Source organism: Caloenas nicobarica, chromosome Z (assembly GCF_036013445.1).
Source record: "Caloenas nicobarica isolate bCalNic1 chromosome Z, bCalNic1.hap1, whole genome shotgun sequence".
Classification (NCBI taxonomy): Eukaryota; Metazoa; Chordata; class Aves; order Columbiformes; family Columbidae; genus Caloenas; species Caloenas nicobarica.
This window is the reverse complement of record NC_088284.1, coordinates 71531775-71553373: the sequence shown is the minus strand read 5'-3', so window position 1 is coordinate 71553373 and position 21599 is coordinate 71531775. Positions and strand designations below refer to the sequence as shown.

General features: G+C 40.4%; 1 protein-coding gene across 1 annotated transcript in view; it reads left to right on the top strand.

Moving 5' to 3' along the window:
* TEK (TEK receptor tyrosine kinase) overlaps nt 1–21599 on the top strand; it is a 42816-nt gene that overhangs the window by 9071 nt on the left and 12146 nt on the right. Inside the window, exons 2-10 of the mRNA XM_065656339.1 lie at nt 4395–4706; nt 9854–9964; nt 13602–13754; nt 15927–16058; nt 17921–18061; nt 18816–18944; nt 20003–20157; nt 20438–20579; nt 20982–21143. Coding sequence (XP_065512411.1) covers nt 4395–4706; nt 9854–9964; nt 13602–13754; nt 15927–16058; nt 17921–18061; nt 18816–18944; nt 20003–20157; nt 20438–20579; nt 20982–21143 — 1437 coding nt within the window. The remainder of the gene's footprint in view (nt 1–4394; nt 4707–9853; nt 9965–13601; nt 13755–15926; nt 16059–17920; nt 18062–18815; nt 18945–20002; nt 20158–20437; nt 20580–20981; nt 21144–21599) is intronic.

Genomic DNA, 21599 nt, shown 5'->3' with positions numbered 1-21599 from the left:
CTTGCTTTACCTGATTAAAAAAGCATGGAATTTACTGGAATTTTCTACTCTCCCCTCTTCTCTTAAATAATTAGTACTTTAAAAGTATTACTCTTTCCTCTTACCTCTTACCACAGCTCTTCTTTTTCCTCTGTTATGCTCCAAAAGCCAAGGGAAGGACTTTCAGCTTATAGTCACTTCAAGGAATTAACAATAAAGCTGTACAAGTACAAGGAAAATTAATACATCATTAGGTGTGTAATGTCTAAACAATTCATTTCCTTCCACTACTACTCAGTATTAATTAATAGCTGAAACATTTACTCAAAACTTTCTGTTCTCAATACGCCTTGTGAGTATGGCCTAATGATTAAATACGTGTTTAGGGGGCAGTGTGGTACAGTTGTCCTTTACCTTGGTGGAGCTGCTTGCTGTGGTAAGGGAGTGTTGGCCACTCCACAGTACTGAACACTTTTCCAATTAACTGGCAACTTTGCAAAGGCCTCACATTAAGTAGAAATCACCTTGAATATAATATTTCCGTTATTTCCTGAGGTCTAGACAAGGGTTAACAATGTTAATCCGGAAGCATTTGAGCAGGAACTTTCTGAGACAAAAGGACAAATCATAACACTTTTCTGTTCTTGTAGGACTTGTTTTGTGCACTCATCTATGGCACTAAAATACCTCGGCTCAAGACCACTTCATTGTTTTATTCACAAACTAGTGTCTGGCACCAACTCTGATCTAGGTAAACGATGTTTTAAAGCTTATCAGAGACTTTCTTGCTCTTAGAGCAGACCTGTGTCTGGGATGTGTTCCAGGGAATTTCTGTGAGCTGTTTCTTCCAGCTGGACCTGACTTTGTTTTCTTGGTGCCACACAGCACAGAAACCATGATGTCTCTGTGCCCGTATGAGTGGCATTTTGGTAGGGAATGAGAACACACAGGGACTGCAGAGGCAGTGTGATAAACACTGTTCAGGACGATTTCCCCAGGTGAATCTGTACTAGAGAACTGTGAATTGTGTGTACAGCCAGGTATTACCTGGCAAGAGCGACGACAATCCTGTAGTTAAGAGTGGGCCAAGAGCAACAGCAAAGGTCTCCTTGCATTCATTTTGTTGCCTGGGTGCGTGGGCTATTATGTAAACTTACTGGTTTAGAGGATGCCATTTTCCCTGTGCTGGAAGTGCTTGAAGCACTGCACCACAATGAGCACGTCTCATAAACACTGGGCGATAAATCCTCTCAGTATGGTATCTCCCATTTCCAGCATTAGCCTTCTGCAAGTGCTCTCCTTCAAAATCTATTTGCACACACAGCAAATCGCCTTCCTGATAAGGTCAGGTCTTCAAGGACCAGGGCAGGAGTCAAAGGATTTTTTTCAAGGAAGCACAGAGGATTGTCACTGGTGCAGAGACAGGCTGTTTCCTGTCTGTATTTTTTGTGCTTTTCTAAGAGAGCTAAATCCTGTTGTCCTTATTTGGTCCTTATATACTCAAAGTCTTCATTAACATCAAGGGTATGATTTGCCTAAGTTTTGCCAGACTAGCTAAATTCACTTTTAGCAAGGGCAGTTGTGTTAGTTTAAGTTGCATTACCAGGAAGAGATGCTGTAGGAATCCCTGAGCAGAAAGCATATGTGCATTTTAAAGCTTTCTGTTTATTTTGTTTGATTGTTTTGTTTTGATTTTTTTTTTCACTGTTTGAGGGCAGCAGCTCCCCGTGGAGTTAAAGAAAGCCTTCCTATCGCCTCAGAGGCCTTAGGCTGACTTTAAAATGCCAGTCCTGTTACATTCTGAGTTGAATGAGTGAATTGCCTTCAAGCCAATGTGCTGCTGGGGTGCCTGCTTTTTTCTTTTTTTCTTTTTTTCTTTTTTTTTCCAAAATACACCTAAAGTATAGCTTTTCTCAGTGCAAAAAGGTCACTTGGATATATTTTAATTTCTGCTTGCAATATATTTCAGCTGTTAAACCTCAGGTGACAAATCATCCTTGACATATGATTCCATACTTATGCATAGATATTACTCCTTTTTAGATGAAGAAAAGGCTTCTATTGTTTCTCCTGGAAGACATGAAACTCCATTTGTGCTCCGTCTGCCTCACACACGTCTGGGTCACTCTACAGTGTTTAATACGGAAAAAAAACCCACCTATATTTAGACAATCAATCAGAACAGTATCCATCCACCACTGGCTAGATTTCGATTCATCTGGAATAATCACAAGCGTAAATAAGTAATACCCCTGAGCTATGATTGTTCTACAACTTGATTACGTGATTTTTATTGCTACCGAGAAACAGGAAAACATGCAGCAAATGCCCTGAATCTGATGTGATATTGCTTTGCTATGTCTTGCATAGGGATCAAAGGCAGCATGAAAGCTGGTCCTCAAAACTCAGACTTAACCTACTACTTTTTCTCAGCGTATTAAAAGGTTGAGATGCAGTGTGGGAAAGAGGTGTTATTTTCACCTTTCAATCTGCGTTGGAAGTCAGAGGAACAGAAAAGTGCTAGAGAAGTGGAACCGGAGCCCTGGATGAGCAGCCATCCCTTGAAAACTAACATGGGCCCATACCTCTGTTTTAGAAAGACAGCTCTGTGCCCTGTAGATGCTAGCTAGAAACACCAAAATGTTTCAGTTCTGATCTGTAGCACCCTGCCTGACCTCAACAGAGATAATCATGTTAAGTCATGGAGTTTGGATCCAGATTGATTCTGAGTTTCACAAAAGCTTGCAGAAATCAGGATCTTGCAGTTTATGATTTAAGAATATCTCTGTGTGGCACACGATCCTTGCTGATACGCCATGAAGCCCTCTGCTTTCAGTGTTGGTGACTGCTGTATTACATTTGCTGTATTACATCTGCCTTCAGCATATGCATCAGAACCATAGTGAGAGCACAAATGTTCCTCATATGAAAGTAAAAACATTGAGATAAATGCCCTATAAAATGAACGCACGAGCATGGCCTCATTTCTACCGTGTATTTCTTTGACTTTGTTGAAAAGATTTATTTTTGTAACATGCAGCAGGACGCACTGACTTCGCTGACCTGCAGCTTTATGCAATAGTTAGTTTAACAGCTGTTGCATCCTTTCCAGAGGGTTTCATTCCTCCTTTATGTAACTACAAGTTATCTGGGCTGGCACATTAAAGGGTGGTAACCGTGGCGGGCTGGCTGGGTGTGGTGTCAGAGTGCTGCCAAGATACTTCAGTCCCTAGAGTGGTTGCTGGCATTGAAAGCAGAGGACCTCCTCCCTCGGCCCCACCTCTGCAGAGACACACGCAAAGGCTGCAGCCAGCACTGAGACCTTTCGACCTCCCTTATCTAAGACTATACCCCTTCCTTCCAATCAGAGAAACATTTGGAAGCTGAGCGGCACTAAACTTTGGGCCTCTCTGCGTAAATACAAAATACACTTGTATCCAAAGCAGGAAAATAGATGTGATGAATAAAAGAAATCAATGATTCTTCCTGTTTCAGCTGGAAAAAATGTTACTGTTTCCCTTCTCCTTACCCTGAATTTCAAAAGTAAAGGGAAACGCCTGTTATTTGCAAATTGTTGATTATAGCTGTATTTCCCTCCTGCTATGCACATTTGAACAACTAAATCTGTAGCAGTCTGCCAGAGACTGCTTTAATTAGGGTTGTATCTAACATTTTCAAAGAACTTCCATCTCTGTGTATTTCTGGAAGTTCTATTGATCAAAGGCAGCCACTTCGACTGATTCAAACCTAACCTCATAAAAAATGTCTCTGCTGGTGCCACCAACTTGCTCTTTGCTTTTGAGAAATTTTCTTTGGGCCACAGTTCTTGCCAGTGTCTGTTAGGGTTTCGAATGGTTGACAAGTGAATTGTCGTGAAATCATTAGTCTAAATTCATAAAACAGCTGAAAAATACTCCAAGTGCTCAAAGTACTACCAGTTCCTATAACTGAAAGACATATCTGCTTTACATCAATTCATATGCATTAAAGCCATGTAAAGGACATAAAAGAGATATTAAACTGACAACCTTACGATCTACTGACCCTATTACCAGCAAAGCATCATACTTGCATTTATGTACATGTCTAACTATTGAAGGATCTGTCTGCTTCTGCAACTCACGTTTTTTTCTGGGCTTCTGTACCAGCTCCTTAAAGAAATTCCACAAGTTTGCAAGGTTTATTTCCTCTTCTGAGAAAAACAAGCTCCAGCAGTTTATGACATAAAAAGTAAAACCTGAAGTCAGTAGAGCAATATAGTTAATCTACAGTCTTCACATTTTGCACAAAATCTGTGCAAGACACCAGCCAGAGAAACCCAGAGTACTGGGTGAAACGGTTCATCAAGAGATTTGATTAGCTACATATTCAGACTCTGCAGTAAATTCTTTTCACTTGCTGCTTTTTTTCCGTAGGTAAAGTGGAAGCAGCACTGGACCTCATACTGATCAATTCATTCCCTCTGGTGGGCAACTCTGAGACATCACTTATCTGTATCACTTCCAAATGGCGTTCCCGTGAGTCCATCACGATAGACCGAGACCAGGACGATGTGACAAACCAGCACCGGGAACCACTGGAAGTTAATGAAGATTCAAAGAGAGCAACAGCCAAAACAGTGGTATGGAAGAGGGAACAGGCCAGTGAAACTATTGGAGCGTATTACTGTGAAGGGAAACTCAAGGATGATGTGACAAGGATACATACCATGAAGATGCCACTGCAAGGTACTGTATGGTGGTCAGATCTGAATTTTGCATGTCACTGCTTGCAGACTGACGGTTATCCCTGGTTGACAGAGGTGGGCATAACCGTGGCTCCAGAGCAGGCAAAGCAGTCTGGAGTAAACAAAAATAGACTCGGCTTATGCCCATGTTTGTTGGTTTTTTTCTAAAGTGCAGAGGCAACTGGTCAATGCTAGATGGTAGTCATTTCCTCGTGGAAGCTGGTCAGGCATCTGTAGGTATTCTACCTGTATCTGGCTACTGCCAGGAGCACAAAGTCAGGCGGCAAATAAGGTAAGTACTGTCCTCACTGACCCCATGAAATAATATACACAGTAACTCCTGCACTGGCTTTTTCACATCCCAGACCCTTGATTTCTAAATATGCTTCCATTTTAAAGTCTTGACAGGTCTGAGATGTAGATAGCTAGACATCACTATCTCTTTTTTTTTAAAAAAAATAATAATTGGGCAACTGGAACCTAGAAAATAAGTGCCTTGCCTAAGGCTAAGTAAAGCTACAGATCAGCAACACTGGATCTGCACACTCTGTGTCAGTATGAAAAAAACAATCAGCTCAACACTGGAAAGAAACTCCAGAAAAGTTTCCCAAAATCTAAGAACGTTATTCACAAAAATCCATTATGGATTTTACTGTTGAATTGCTTTTCATTTTAAGCCTACGCACAGCAGAAAAAGCAAACACAGCAGAGAGAGGGTGGGATGAGAAGGTGTGATTTCCAAGGTTCAGCACTCTAGCCATTAAATTAGATTTTCTTATGTGCAAAATTTCACTTGTTCGTGGACCTCATTAGACTTCTGGGACAAGTTCCAAACCAGAGATCACCATAAACTGCAGAAAAGTGCAAGAAATTTTGGCTAATTTTCTGCAACAAATCAAGTATTCAAAACTTCAGCAGATCTTTAGTAGACTTCACTGTATTGCTAATGTTTTATGCTACAGTAGCTCATCTCTGAGGAGACTTGGCACTTTAAATCTTTCTTTATAAGGTTTTAGTAAGAGCAGATGTAAGTGTTGTTATCTCCTAAAGTTACAGCTAGTGTCTATTTATTTCTTTTAGTATGGAAATGTTAGAAGCAAGGTAGGCAGGACAAGTGTGGTTTTGTTTGGCTTATGTTTTCTCTGACCAAATGTAGTCTTTGAAGGGTTGGACTGGTCACCAAGAAAGCTCTGCAGATGCAGGCTGACAATTCCATTGTTTCAAAGGAGGCTGCAGTGAGGAGGAGATAAGATAACAGTCCATGGAAAGTGGATGTGACCCTGCCTGTGGCAGAATGCCAGTGAGCTGAGCACATCTCTGGCCTTCATGTAGAACAACATCCATGGGTGGAAGAGTGTCTTGTGAATCAGCCAGGTTTTTGCAATTGGTATCTGTGGATCTAGGAGCAGGAAATGTAAAATAATGAAACTTTGAGAGCATCCTATGTGACAGAAATTGTTCTAACCAGAAATTACACAGCATTCATGCCAGAGATTTCACTGACAAAATTCGAGCTAGTAGCTCACCAGTGAAACCGTATAATCTAAGCAGGCTAGATGGGTGAGAAAGAGGCACACCAGAAATTCTCAAAGCTGTGAAAATGCACAGAAAGGGGAAGAAGAGGTCAGTGAAGGACTATGAGGTTTGGCAAAGTATCCGCAGTTGGAAAACAGGCCTTTTCCCCCTTCACTGTCATTGTCTGAATAATTTTTAGAGGCAGAATGTGTTTTTCAACACCAAAAATTGAGCAAGAGATGAAATGTGCAGCTTCTTACTGAGGACAAAAAAGGCACAAGAAGGAGCAACACTTGAGAAAATTCAGCCACTGTCTTGTAGCCTCGGGGTAAGAAGTTGCTGAAACTCTCACTAAGCATTAATCTCTTGGGTAGCCCCACTGCCTGATTATGTACCTATTATCAGATATGCAGATACAGTGAAGATTTCTGCTGTATAGTAGGTAATAATAACAGCTTCATTTTTCTGTTTTGCTCTACAGATGTGCCATCCTCCTGAATTCTTTATATTTTAGCATTATGGTACACATGTAATATTCAAACATGTGACGAGAGAGAACACGTTATGCTTCATACATGTATGGGGAATAATGCTTATAGTGTATGCAGCACACATATCTAGAACAGAAGACTACATAGTCTGTTCTGCATCTAGTTAAATATAATTTCTCCAATTTCTCTACACCGTAACTGTGTATTTCCATATATACAATTGAGTTTTCCCCCACAGAAACCCTCTAGAGCAGGCAACAGGACAATAATGGAAATGCTAGCAACAGAGTGTGATGGCAACTCGGTTCATTATGTCTCTATAAGGAATTGGCACACTGAAGATATGAAATCATAAAATACGAGTCACAATCTAAAAATACATCGGAACTGAGCCCACCAAGGAGTATGTGTTCCTTTCCATTGCAACAATACTTTGAAGAAAAAGTATTGTGGTTAAGCTAAATGACACACAAAGAAAAGAAAATGGGAAAACAAAAGTTTAATATTTTGTTAAAACAATTATTAATGCCTCACTAAATGTGGTCCAAAAAACCACTGCAACTAAACCACTTTGGATCATTTCTAACTAGCAATTCATTTTTGGGAAAGCTGTTGAATTCTCTTTTCCTAAATAGATCATGATTTTCACCATTCATGTGTTATTCATAAATAATTTCTAACTTAGGAGCTGACAGCAAGTCGGGACTGCTTTCAGATTTTGTTTGTCTGTTTCTAATGAGATCTTATTTCATTATTCTGTAGTAGAATTCTCTGTTTCTCTAAGTTCAGATACCAGTGCCTAAGTAACATGGCAAATGCTCCATAGGTTCCCATGCACGTGCTTAGTATCATGCAGGAAGAGTCCGGCTGAAATCAGTTGCATAGCACTTACAAAGGAACGAAAACACATGGCAGAGGCTCAGAGCATAAACATTAGAATGGCACAGAGAAGGGAAATTCCATTCTACAAAGAACTGTGAGTTTTCAATAGTTGTCTTGCTGCCAATCAGAAATAAAACATCAAAATGTCAAAATTCTCAAGGACATAAAATTCTGGGAGAGAGGCTGGCTTGGATTGATAGAAAGGTCTTCACTTTTACTCACATTTTCTTTAATTTTATATCATGTAACACAAACATTTTGACTTTTAAGTAAAATGCCATTCTGAAATCAAAGTACTAAAATGTTCTTTCCCCAAATATTGCAGGAATATTACCCTTTTTTCCCCCTCATGTTTTGCAACATAATATTGTGGAGATACAAGCATAGTTTCAGTCTCATACAAACTTTGATGTAGCATCTACCTGCTCATTTTTTACAGCTCTATTACATATATAAAAGAAAATTTGTTTATAATTTTTTCTCTGCTTTCTTATCCTATCCCTATGTATTTATTTGCCACCAAATGTCAGCCACAGAGTCCAAATTTGTTTTCTGCAACCATTGGTATGAACCAAAGTATACTTCATTGGTAGTTTTCTAAAAGTAAATTTAAAAAAAAGAGGCATGACTATAGAAAAATGTCATTTTTTAATGAATAAGTTGTCTAACAGTTTGTACCAACTTATATATGTGTTCCTTAAACAAAATATTCCCTGTGAAGTAAATGCGACTTCAATAGAAATGGAACCTGTGGAGTTGTGGAGCTCACTAGGAGCATGAATGGCTCTTCAATGATTCCTCCCAGCTCAGCTCCGAGTGGGTCTTTCTGTCCCACCCGCTCACTGGAGAGGAAGGTGGCAGCAGAACCAGGCTCCCAGGAGCTGAACAGGAACAAGATGCAGGACAGAATTGCCCAGGAGGAGCTTGCACAGGAGAAAATCTAGGGCTAAACAGCCTCAAAAACAGAGAGGGAGAAAGGGCTGCTGAAAACCAATGTCTCATTCTCCTGGGTGCTCTAAAATGGAAAGTACAAATGTGTAACATTCTCAATCAGGTAAAGAGCTGAATAGTTTGGAAGTTGACTTTGCCTAATTTTAGGAGGGTTTCTGTCATTTTTTTGCCATACGACATATCAATGACAGTATAGCATAAAAGCTGAGAGCTAGAAATGGTTAGAAAAGCAGAATTTGTTCTCAAAAAACTTCATAGCTTCACCTTGGAATTTTCCAACTGAATGAAAGGAAGTGCTTTTAACTTCTAACTTGTTTAAAAGTAATGTTGCAATTAAAATCATTGTTTCACCGGTTTAAAAAAGTACTATTTCTTGAGATTTTTCTGTACCTTTCCCAATTACCTTCTGATATGTTTTCTACTAATAATGATAAAGAAAAAGCAAAAATTTTGTGAAAATCCCTCTACCTACTACTTTACTCTTTTTCTAAAATCAATAACTATATAAAATGTATAAAAGTACTTTCTGTTTAAGCAAGAAAATTGATTTCCATTTCCCAACTGGAAAATTGAAAAAATATCACCCATCTAGACAGTTCCTCCCCCAGAATTTTAATTTTAATTAAGCCTCATTTTCAGATAAGAATAGTTTGCTGTAAGTACCACTGGCTGCAAATATGTTTTTTTTCTTTTGTTCTTAGTGCAATCCAACACTCAGTATTTATAGAAAACATGGCGAAGTAACCAAGCACCTACTCTATCTTACTGCATCTCCCCCAAACCCTGCATGACTCTGGTCCCCTGAATGATCTTGACTGTTCAGCATCAAAAAGCTTGAACAGAAAAGAACTGAGTCACTCAGGGTATTTGCTTGCCAATGACAACTTGTTCCTTACAACACATTTTCCAGTACTTTGTCCAGTCTGCTTTCAAAATGTCTCAAGGGATGAAGAAACCTGTGAAAGTGTTTTACAGTCAGTTGGAGCTCCTAGTTAGGAAGTGTTTCCAGTTACTCAGCCAAACTAAATTATTTATTTATTTTATTATTATTATTTCGTGCCACAGGTTCTCACGGCAGTCTGTTGTTTCAGGGCATAGGTGAGTCCTCTGTCTTTGCCAAACATAAAGTTGAGGTTGCTAGTGATAAAGAGTCTGTGTGCTCTAAAGAGCGTGTGCTCTGAAGATATTTGAATGTCAAAATGCGAGTCAAGGTCATGCTGTAAACCATTCTCAGCTTTTGGCCCAGAAGGCAGATAGAGACAATAAGTGCTGCTAATTATCCCTTATTTCTGCCTTGTTCTGTTTTCAGCCTCATTCCACCCGGTGGCATTAACTGTTACAGCAAACAAGGGAGAGCATGTGAATATTTCTTTTATCAGAATGGCAGCAAAAGAAGAAGATGCAGTGATCTACAAAAATGGTGATTAAACTTTCTCTCTTGTCTTTTGTCTTCTTGCTATCATTGTCTTAGCCAAGTGCCACGTAACTGTTTTAAAGTCATTGCTGATGAAGCCCATGCTGTGCAACTGGAGCAGACATAATTCTTCTTGCATTTAGAGTTCCCTAAGGAGCCATTTGCCATATCCAGTATATCGAGCTGACTTGTTTCTCTTCCACCAGAATGCCAAATCCTTTGTTTATACCTTTGCTTTGTTTCTCATTTTCCTTTTTTATTTTCTTCTGTAACCCCTCATATATTTGCTTGGCTCATTTTAACTTTTTTTTTTTTTTTTTACTGAGCCACTATGAATGTTTAGTTACTGCAACTTTCTTCGCATTTCTGTCTCTTCAAGTGCCTACCATTCCTTGTTCGAATGGCTTTTAAAGGCCACTTAGCTTCTATGATGCTCTTCATGATAAGAAGTTAAGCACAAGCAATCTATCATTAGAAAATCAAAACTGTCAACAAAATCTAACGCCTATTTCATTCAACTACAAAAATGAGTCACGTTGCAAAATTTATGACACCAGCTTTTCTATGTAATATGGCACCTAAATCACATGTAACTCACTGTTCAGCTGCGTGCTGCTGCTGCTTCACTCTTGGAAATATGAGCTGTTTGCTATCTGCCTCCTGTAGAAATGTAGTAAAATACTGGTCACTAAAACTCACAGTGCCTTCATACTTGATCAGAGTGTTAGAGACCAACAAATTATAGTTGTAGAAAGCACAAGTAATGTACTGGTCCATCTTTGTCTACTGATAACCCAGCTTACAGTGAGCTACCAGGAAACAGGCAGTAAACAGAGCAGGATGCAGTAAGGAAGTTCCAGCACACTGCAAAAGAACTCGTGCAGTGGGTCAGCCTCAGCCCATTACTGAATACTCGGAGCACTTCTCTACAGGCTGGAAGAGAAAAATAACCAAAAGGAGTCTTTTTTAAAAGTCAACATGCAAAGCAGAATTTCTTAAAGACCTATTTCTTCCCTCTTCAGAGATTCAGCTCTGGCAGCACACAGGGAAAAAGTTTGCCATAGGGTCCCCAGGAAATTTTGTGATGTCCTGTCAGCATTTTCTCATACAAGAACCAGCTGATATGTAGGAGCAGGAGTGCTTACATCATGGTGCTGCCCTAACCGGGATTCCAACTGGAAATTTGGCAAAAAGCCTCAAATTAACCATGACTCTGTACAGTAGGTCAAATTCTCCACCTGCCATCACAGCTGAAATAGCATCCCTGAGGATTCCTGATACAGCAGCCAGCAAAGAAGAGAAAATACTTGTCCTGTTGTATTTAAATGTTGCAGCCTTTGACTTCAGTCATTTAAAACACCACTCTCTCCTTGCAGTTGCTCACAAAGGCTGTCTAGAGAATGAAACTGTTCTGCTAAACAAGATTGCTTTAAGACATTGGCATAACACGTGCTGTCGTGGAAAACAAGACACAAAAACTGAACCTTGCTAAACAGACTGTGAGCGTAAGGCTTTCTTAATACTTTGCTGTCGAGTTTGTTTTGCAGCTAGTAACTCAAAAGACACACAATAAAAGACCCATAGTTTCAGAATTAATTCTAATTCTTCTTTTAGGCCTTTGGTCTTTTCTTTGACCCCATTTTCTTGAAGAAAACAGTTATGCATTGTCATGGACTAAACTGACCCAAGATCTTTTTGATGTTTTGTTTATGATCCTCAGCAAAGTTTTATGTTTCTAGGCTGCCTAAATTTGCCTATAATCAAATTGATGGTATGATAATATGTGTGATCACAGACAGGAATGGTCCTGCCTGATGCTGTTTACCTTCTAAATTATTTCAGCAAAGTGAAAAAAGTTGTTTCATTGTCAGTGTAACTGTAATGGGATGTGGAAGGTAAGGGTATTTGATTTGTCAGAGTGCCATCTGGTTAATGGTCATTCAGCATAAAAGACTAATACAAGAAACAGGAGAAGTAATAAATAAACAGGCACACAAGACCTCAGGAGTAGCAGATGACAGGGAAAACATCAAAGGGCAGAGGTCTCCAGCTTCTGAGGGCCACTGAGGGAACAACACAAAGCTCTGAGTAGTTTCAGACAGAGAATCGTAGGTATAAGAAGTGGGGAGCAGGATTGTCAGGGGGCTCAGGGGGAAAGCACAAACATTATGGCATGATTGAGGGAGGCTGTGAGCATGTGTGAAATAATGGGATATCTAGAGAAAGACCCAAACAGGAGATAGGGAGGGCTCAAAGTGAATGGGAAAGGAACAAGCACAGGAAAATGGGGTGGGAAGCAGGTGAAAGGTGCCACTGGTCTGGCCAAGCTCTGCACTACAGTTGGCTTGATCTTATTAAACTCTACTGCTAATTATTCTTCAACGTGTGTGCTCTGTGCCTGGTATGAGGTATGCTTTCTACCTGGTATGCACATGTAAAATCTGCTAGTGATCTTCAGGCCAGACTAGAAGGCCCAGCAGGTCTGACTCCTAGTAACTGGAAACACATGCCAGGGTTCAAGGGGTCTTGTATGTCCGGGGCCAGCAGCCAGAGAGACTAAGTGTCTAAGTGTCTAAGGCCAGTTATGGCAGGGACGCATTTGTGTGTGCATGTATGTGTGTGTTCACGTATGTGACACTAGTGAACTTCAGGCCAGGCTAACCAGCGAGTAGGATAAGAGACTGAGACTCAGATATCAGAGACACTATAGGTTCAGGCCAGCTAAGACCCAGTTTTGGCTGTGTGAGTGTATGAGATCTGGCAGCAAGCCTGACTTGTTCATGTGTATGTGAGTCCTGTGTGCACATGCAGTACCTGTAAAGGCACAGTTCTGGTCTGTGTGTCTGTCGGTGGCTGGCTCTGTTGGCACAGCGTGTGAGAGCACGGGCATGTATGTTCCAGTGACAGCTGGTGCACCTGGCATTAGCTGACTGCAGCAGCCTTGCTCTAACAGCCTGGAGTGGGAGGACTCCCAGGGGTCCTGAAGTCCACTGGGTGCAGCTAGTCTTTGGCAGCAGCCGATGTTCAAATGTTGTTACTTGGTGATCCAGAGGGATGGAAGAAGAACAAATGCTATTGCCTTACTTAGCAAACATGTATGACCAACTATAGCAAACCTAGAATAACATAGATAAGCTCCCTTGGTGAAAAAAATAGAAGAGACTGAAACATGTTAAGTGTGAGAAGAAAAGATAAAGCTGTGCTGTGTTCTTCTTGCTTTGGTCTACTCAGTAGATCTTTGTACTACTCAGATTAAATAGGACCTGGCTGGCATTTGATATTTGGCTCCTTCCAGTCACACTAGACTCCTCGCAGATGGTCACCCCTCACTTCAGGACAGGCCAAGAAACAAAATGCACATTTTAACCACTGGACTCTTAGCAACATTCCTGTAAAGCAATCCTGAACTTGAAGTTGTTTGTCCCATTCACCTACTAAATCTCCCCAAGATCTAGCTTTCTTTTTTACTTGTACCTCTCCAATTATCAAAAATTAGCATAGCTACAGAGCTGTCAGCAAGTTCATAACTAATAAATAGACTCTGCTGCATCCCAGCTGTCCTTCCTCAGTAACCAATGGAAACACTTCTGTCTGTAGAGGTTGAATGGGTTCTCTCTCTTGTATCCATGTGCTCCTTCCTCAGGTTCCTTCATCCACTCTGTGCCCAGGCATGAAGTGCCAGGGGAGCTGCAAGTCTCCTATCCTCAAGTTCAACCACAGGACGCAGGGGTTTACTCTGCCAGATATATAGGAGGAAACCTCTTTACTTCTGCTTACACAAGGCTTATTGTAAGACGTAAGTTCCATTAATATGTGCCAATGATTAATTGTTTAAAGTCATAATGAATCTGAAATGAAACTTATACTGTGCCCAAATAAGGGCCAAAGTCTTTCTTGGCATAAGCTGCCATCAGATTATGTCAGAAGACATTTTTTTCCCAAGGATCTTTGCTACAAGCTGATACAGATTTAAGCAGCTGAGAGGGAAAAAAAAAAAAAAAAGCATAAACTAGCAGATTTAGGTTCAATTCATCTTAGCTGTTTGTAGGAGAGCTGGCTCTTTTCTCAGCATCTCAGCTTTTCAAACACCAAGTAAGTATGAACGAAGAAGGTGGCACTGTGTCTCCTGTGAATATGAGATGTGAGTCTGAGCACAAAATTGGAATTTTCAAATGTCTTTGTTCTTTATAGTGGGCTATATCCCAACCTCGTTTATCCTAAGTCTTCTCATCTTTAGCATACATTATTGTAATTTCACAAGCTACCCTGGCCTTAGTTAGCTGTTAGAGTTCAGCTCCCAGTGGATGACAGGGCCAACTAACAATGCAGGTGGATATTTTCCACTAGGCATTCTACACATCTTGTAGCTCGTGCTGCTATGTCGATTTTCATCAGAGATAAAGAAAATTATATTCTGTTAAATTGGATAGAAATATAAAACTGATATGTAAAAGTAAATAGCTGTTCAAATATCTTACATTATGGAGAAAATATTTTTGATGGTAAAACATTTTACTTGCTAACATCCACAGGATATGTCCAGGAGTTGCAAATGAATAAATATAATGCCCCAAATTTGGATTTTGAATCTACTGCCTCCTTACTAAATGAAATGGTCCAAGATCTATTCTCTGCTCTGGTGCCAAGCTGCACAGCAGAAGACTTACCTGTAGATTCTGCCCCTTGCCTTGAAATAGGCTTTTCTCTTGCCAACCCTGCATAGTGGGAAAACTTCTGGGGCACAGTTGTGGACAGTGTTGGGTAGCGCACTAACAGTAAAGAGAATGGATGATTACATACCACTGCTCAAACATGTCCAGTCTTTCTTTGAGTTAACATTATAGACACAGACTGATGACTTTTAGCAAAGCTTTTTTTAAAGTATCCATGTGTAAGAATTTCATTCCTGGATAAAGAGGAGATAGAGCTCCAAGTACCATGTTGATTCATTAAACGCTTGCTGAAATCTGAAAAAGCTGATTCAAACCTGGATTACCCAGTTTTAGTGAGCCTGCCTCAGGACTTTACAGTTTATTATCTTCTCAGTCCTAGCTTTACACTAGAGGAAGTAGTGAAGCTCAGTTTCTGTGATGTAAGAGACATTGTCATAAATCGAATACTGAAAATTATTGAGTCTTCTCAGCTCACACTGATAGCAAAAGCGGCTCAGAGAATTTTGCGTCTTGTAGGGATAGATTAGGCATTTGCATGATTAAGTCATATATACTTGTTTAGAACTTGCCGTCTGCTTCTGTTAAATCAGAATCAAAACTCTCACTGGCAGGATTAATGGTAGTAGTATCTTTTTAAATTATGAAGCGGGAAGGAAATCACGACAGGCATTAAACCAACTGATTGCTCTTAGTCCAGTTATTCCAGAAACAGGTCACCAGTTGTTTAATCCATGTTAGAAAGACCCAGTAAAGACAGTGAACATAAAACAGATGTGAACTCCATCTAGTGAACTTCCAAGAAAAAGATTTTTACAGAAAAAGATCATGACTTGACAAATGCTGGTACAACACCAGTGGTGCCAGGCTTGGTCCTGCTGGCTTACTACCAGTACAGCCACCTCCAGGTGAAGCCTGGACCTTTTGTAGGTCTCAGATCCCAGCTACAAGAACAGAAATCTCAAATAGAACATCTTTGTCAACTTCCAAATGTACTCTTCCAAACGAAAAAAAAAAAAAGTTGTTTCAAAAAAGAAAGACTTTTTCAGTTCCTTCCTTCAAAATGTTACATAGTATTACTGCATAAAATGCAACAGCTCTGCTCCAGATGTAGGGGCGCTTCCACAATAAAAAAAAGTGATTCCTTACATTAGGTCAGTCAGCTGCGTTTTTGGGGGCTCCATATGGATTGTATTTGTATGTTTTTTACTGTTTGTCTTAATTAAAAAGAATTTTACTACTTGACTGGTTACTGAATAAGAAGACAAAAAATATGTAATAATATTATTGCACAAAAGGATGTGAAGCTCAGAAATGGGGCCCTTCCTGTAGTTCCCACTGCCCTTCCTGCATGAACAATGGCATTTGTCATGAAGATACTGGGGAATGCATCTGCCCTCCAGGTTTTATGGGAAAAACATGTGAGAAAGGTAAGCAAATATTATTTTCACAGGTTGCTTATTACTTTGTTCTCAGTAGCAGAAGTTGGCAGATTATTGAGGGAAGCATCAAATGGAGTAACCTTGTTTTACTCTTTATAGCTATGGCATTTACAGCTGGTGCTGCAGACAGGACAATGTTGGGTGACATGAACCCTGAATTAGTAAGGCTGTTCTTGCAGTTGTGATTTAACTTCTCCCTCTCTTCTCTTAGTAGAGATCATATTGCCAGGGAAAATGAATGTTTCCAACTCTTCTTGATCAATATGCACTTGGACAGTGTGCTAGATAATCTCATCTTGGCTCCCTTTCCCATGAGAGGCTAGACCAGATGATGTTTTGAGGTCCCTTGCAGCGTGGGTTGTTCTATGATTACCCTGAAATTTAGTATGCCTGAAGATACTGACTGTTAAAAGACATGACAGAATATGAGATCTTAAGGATACATTGGCACTGGGAAATGAAGCCCTGTGTTAGAAATTCCCTGCCTACCTCAGAACTAATGTGCTCACAGGGTGGTTTCCCTCTGTATGTCTGTTTGTACATATCTGTATCTGACAAGTAGTTTGGATTCTGGAATAATTAAAGCAGTCATTACACTGTTCTGATCTTTCCAAGCAACTTTTGGGTCCAATGCTAAATATGGGTCCTCATGTTTTGACTGAATTGCAGTGCTGCAAATACTAGACCTAAGCTGTTGGAACAGTTGACATCTGAACCATTCTGAAGTATCACTGATCATACCAGAAAAACAAAACCTTGCGCTTGGCAGTTTCGTTTGCACAGACCTCTAAGAATATTTGCTTTTCATGGCACTGTTTGTCCATCTTATTTTACAAAGGCTTTTAAAGAGCATGTGTTGCTGAAGCTCTGTCCCCACATATCCAAAACAATCACAGAACATAGAATGGTTTGGGTTGGAAGAGACCTTCAAAAGTCATCTAGTCCAGTCCTGCGCAATGATCAGGGACATCTTCTACTAGATCAGTTGCTCAGAGCCCCATCCAGCCTGGCCTTGAATGTCTCCGGGGATGGGGCATCAACCACTTCTCTGGGCAACCTGTGCCAGTCTTTCACCACTCTCATTGTAAAAAAAATTCTTCCTGAATCTCCCCTCCTTTAGTTTAAAACCATCACCTCTTGTCCTATTGCAACAGGCCCTGCTAAAAAGTCTGTCCCTATCTTTCTTATAGGTCCCTTTTAAGTACTGAAAGGCCACAGTAAGGTCCCCCTGGAGCCTTCTCTTCTCCAGGCTGAACAACCCCAACTGTCTCAGTTTGTTCTCACAGCAGAGCTGTTCCAGCCCTCTGATTATCTTGGTGGCTCCTCTGGCCCCTCTCCTACAGGGCTGTGTCTTTCCTGTACTGAGGGCTCCAGAGCTGGACACAGGACTCCAGGTGGGGTCTCACCAGAGCGGAGCAGAGGTGCAGAATCACCTCCCTGCACCTGCTGGCCACGCTGCTTTTGATGCAGCCCAAGATACAATTGGCCTTCTGGGCCGCAAGCACACATTGCCGGCTCATGTCCAATCTCTCATCCACCAGTGCCCTCAAGTCCTTCTCTGCAGGGCTGCTCTCAATCCCTTCATCCCCCAGCCTGGATTGATACTAGTGCTTTGCCGATGAATCCTCACATGGGAGAAAGTTAAGTTTGTTTCTGCTGCCTGAACTCAACCATTAGTGCAGCCATGGCTTAAGTTGCTTTGGGTGTTAATAGATCTAATATCTGAACAGTAAAAATGCTATTTTTAATTTTAATTCATGTTTTCTGTTGACTAAAGGTGTATCATTAGAAGCATCAGCTCTTTTGTAGACTTAATGCTATTGGGGTCTTTCCCTCTCTCCATTCAATAGCTTGTGGAGCCAATACATTTGGCAAAACATGTGAAGAGAGCTGTAAGGAAAACTATGGCTGCAGAAACTATATGTTCTGTCTACCAGATCCATATGGTTGTTCTTGTGCCACAGGATGGATGGGACTGGAGTGTGATAAAGGTACAGTAAAAAATATGAGGAGTGGTGAAGAGTCCTTGGTGTGCTGCACATAGGAAACATAGAAAGGAACTAACAGAGGACAGTAAAAGACAGGATTTTTTACATTCTGTAAAAGAGAGATATTTACATTCTGTAAAAGAGAGATAATAATATTTAGCCATTAGAGGACCATGTTGGCTTTTCAGAAGAAGGACATATTAAAATTGAAAACTATTCAAATTATTCTGCAGAATGAATTGACATTCTACTGAGACTTTAAAAATTCTCTAACAGCTATAGTACTGCTGTATTTCTACAAGTCAAACTGAGCAATTTGGTGCTAAACATATATCCATTTTTGAGCAATACTGAGCATAATCAGCCTTGTTCATTTCCATCAGACTGCAATCTCTTTGGGACATGAAGCACATCTTCCTCTATGAATATGTGCCGTCTTGTTCAATGGTGACTTAACTCTGATAAACTTTTCAGACACTACCACAGTGTAAGTGAAAAAAACAGTGGAGACTGAAGAAGCTTCCACATTGGTATCTAGCCTACAAACCACAGCCACAGATACAAATGTGCTCTATGTTTTTGACATTAGTGTGTTCTCAGGATGCTCTGTGGATGATTTAGTGCTAATACATATAGTATCAAACTCAACACAACCGAGGCAACTAAACCCGACCATAGAATTGATGCATGAGATTGAAAACTAATGCAAGACATTTCCTAGTACCTTTACACTAACTGGAAACGTATGTACTTGCAGAATGCAAACCTGGTTTTTATGGGTCAGATTGCAAACTCAAATGTAATTGTCACAATCGAGGGATATGCGACAGATTTAAAGGCTGCATCTGCTCCCTTGGATGGCATGGTCTGCAATGTGAAAAAGAAGGTAAAGCAAGGTAACACGGTAGTAAATGGCTTTTCCCAGTGTAACTGAAACAGATCTTCGTGCTGGTACACCAATACCACCCTGGGTTGGTATCCTTGTTCTGTCAATTACATTGCAGGGGTCCAGACATTTCTGTACATCCTTACTGCAATACAGTGTTTTTAAGCCTCTGCCCAATATGCTGCATTTAGCAGGCTGGTATGCTACCATTTTATCTGCTTTTGTTTTCATTAGAGGTAGATTTTCAAAGCTTACTCCACAGGATTTGGCAACGACTTTAATATCACTTAATGACAGAAGCTGCACATCCTACCTGCATAATCAGTTTTGGGTAGGCTCATGGTACTTTACCATTACCTTCCTCTTGTTCATCTGTATACACTCCTGTACCATCTGCCTCATGATCTGAAATTGATGACTGAGACACAAAGACCACCCCAGAGCTTAAAACAGCTCGCTCGCTCTCTGAGAGAAAGTTAAGCTTGCAAAGCTGAACATATCTCATTCAGAATCTCTTTGGATTCAGTCAAGGTTCACACATGGTATTTTATAAGATGCACGCACCTTCTATTATTTCTGCTTGATAAATAAAGTGACAAATCCACTGTTAACTTGTAAAAGCTTGAAAGCTTGACAAGCACAAAAAGAAGCAGAGAAATAAGACTGTGATCCAACCAGACAAACTACACTGTTGTGATCTGACTGGTCTTATAGAAAGTCAAAACGCAGAGCAAATAGATACTGCACAGTCAGTACAAAATGTGTGCATGATTTTACCATAGCTAGACTGTCTGTGCATAGAATGTCAATGAGAAAGAGAGGAGAAGGGAGGGGGAAAGAAAGAAGAGTGGACACAGGGCTTGTTCCTTCTGACATATTTGCACTGATGTAACAGTGCTGACTTTGGTAAGCATGATCATTGTGTATGCCCACATGAATGATGAGAGAACCAGACACCTGTGCTGTTTATGCTCGTAGTGCACCTAAACCTGTTTTGGTGCTGCCTTTTCAAAGTTCTGTTTGAAGGCTGACATTAAAGTCCTATATATCTTCTGTAGGTTCAGCAGATCTTTCACCTCAGATAGAAAACTTACTAGATCCTGTAGAACTCAATTCTGGCGTCGAGTTCAAGCCCTTTTGTATAGCAACTGGGATGCCACTTCCTAAATCTGAAGAATTTAAACTTTTGAAGCAAGACGGAACTGTCCTAAAGGTTGAGTCCTGATTAATTGCTTCCTATTATTTCTGATGTTTATGTTGACTTTATCTGTAGTTAATGCACACTGTGGTTTACAAGCATAATGTGAAATTTTGATATGCTGAGATACCTCCTGAACTCATGAACGCATATGAACCTATGGAACTGACCATTGTAGACCCTTTCTATTGATATCACTAAACTCCAGATGAGTTGCTAAACTGTGAGAAAGTGTAATGGGAATGTTCCTAAATGCCCACATTTTTCAGGCCCTGTATGTCTTTCATCATTTCAGCCTGCCCTAGCTGTTACCAGTAATCGCTCTGAAGCCATGTTTACAATTAATCGAGTCCAGCCCCGTGACACAGGAACCTGGGTCTGCAGTGTGCAGACAGTAGCAGGAATGGCGGAAAAACCATTTCAAGTTACAGTTAAAGGTAAAAGCATGAATCTCTTCAAATGGCTTTGCCTCTGTGCTTCTAAGGGCAGCTTTATAATCTCACATGGCAGAGTTTTCTGTTCTCTGCTCTGCAGGAAAGTATCTGAATAAATATCTTCAGGCAGGATATGAACAGATCCCTTTGTAAGCAACATACTACTTAGATCCATTGAAAAAATTAGCGTGATGATAATGATTAGAAGAAAACCTACTTTTTTGGGTTTGGTTTGGTTTTGGTTTTTTTTAAGATCTAAACTGTCAGGTTTAGGGTGGAAACCCCTGTCTAATTTGTAAGAGTTTTGAAGAACATCTCCCATTTTCTTGTAGATCTAGTAAGACACCAGAGTTTTACTGACATAGGGAACTAAAAGGCTGGTTTAATACTTGCATTCTTGCTCAGTTCCTCCTGTGCCACAGTATGCCCCAAGGCTGACAGACAGTGGACATAATTTTCTCATAATTGATATCAATGCTGAGTTACATCTTGGAGATGGACCTGTTGTGTCAACAAAACTCCTGTACAAGCCAGCAAAACGTTATCAGTCCTGGATGTCTGTGGAAGGTAAGTGGATGTTCTTTAATTCCCTTAAACACAAACTTCAGCTGCATGCTGAAACATAATGTGGTGTCTGCTCTTGACTAGGCTTGAAAGACTCTACAATGCATAGAACCTGAATCATTTATGACTGGGCATGTGACTCTTTGTATACTGCTATGTATAATGTTAGTGTGGATGTGGTACACCAACAGTAGTCAAAAGTGTATATCCAGCTTTCAGTAACCAAAGAGTTACCCCTCCGTCCTTAAAATAAAGAGTACTCAGTGTTGGGCCCAGCTGTTGAAAACTCCCGTGTAAATAGCAGGTTTTCAAAAGCCGTGAGCAGTATGGAGATGTTCTGGAGCATCTACAATGTTCTTTTGTGTCTATTGTGCCCTCTCGTGAGATAAATTTCTTACCTAAATATTTATCAGGAATGGTATGGGCAAAATGAAGCCTGCTTGTGAGCTGATCACCTGT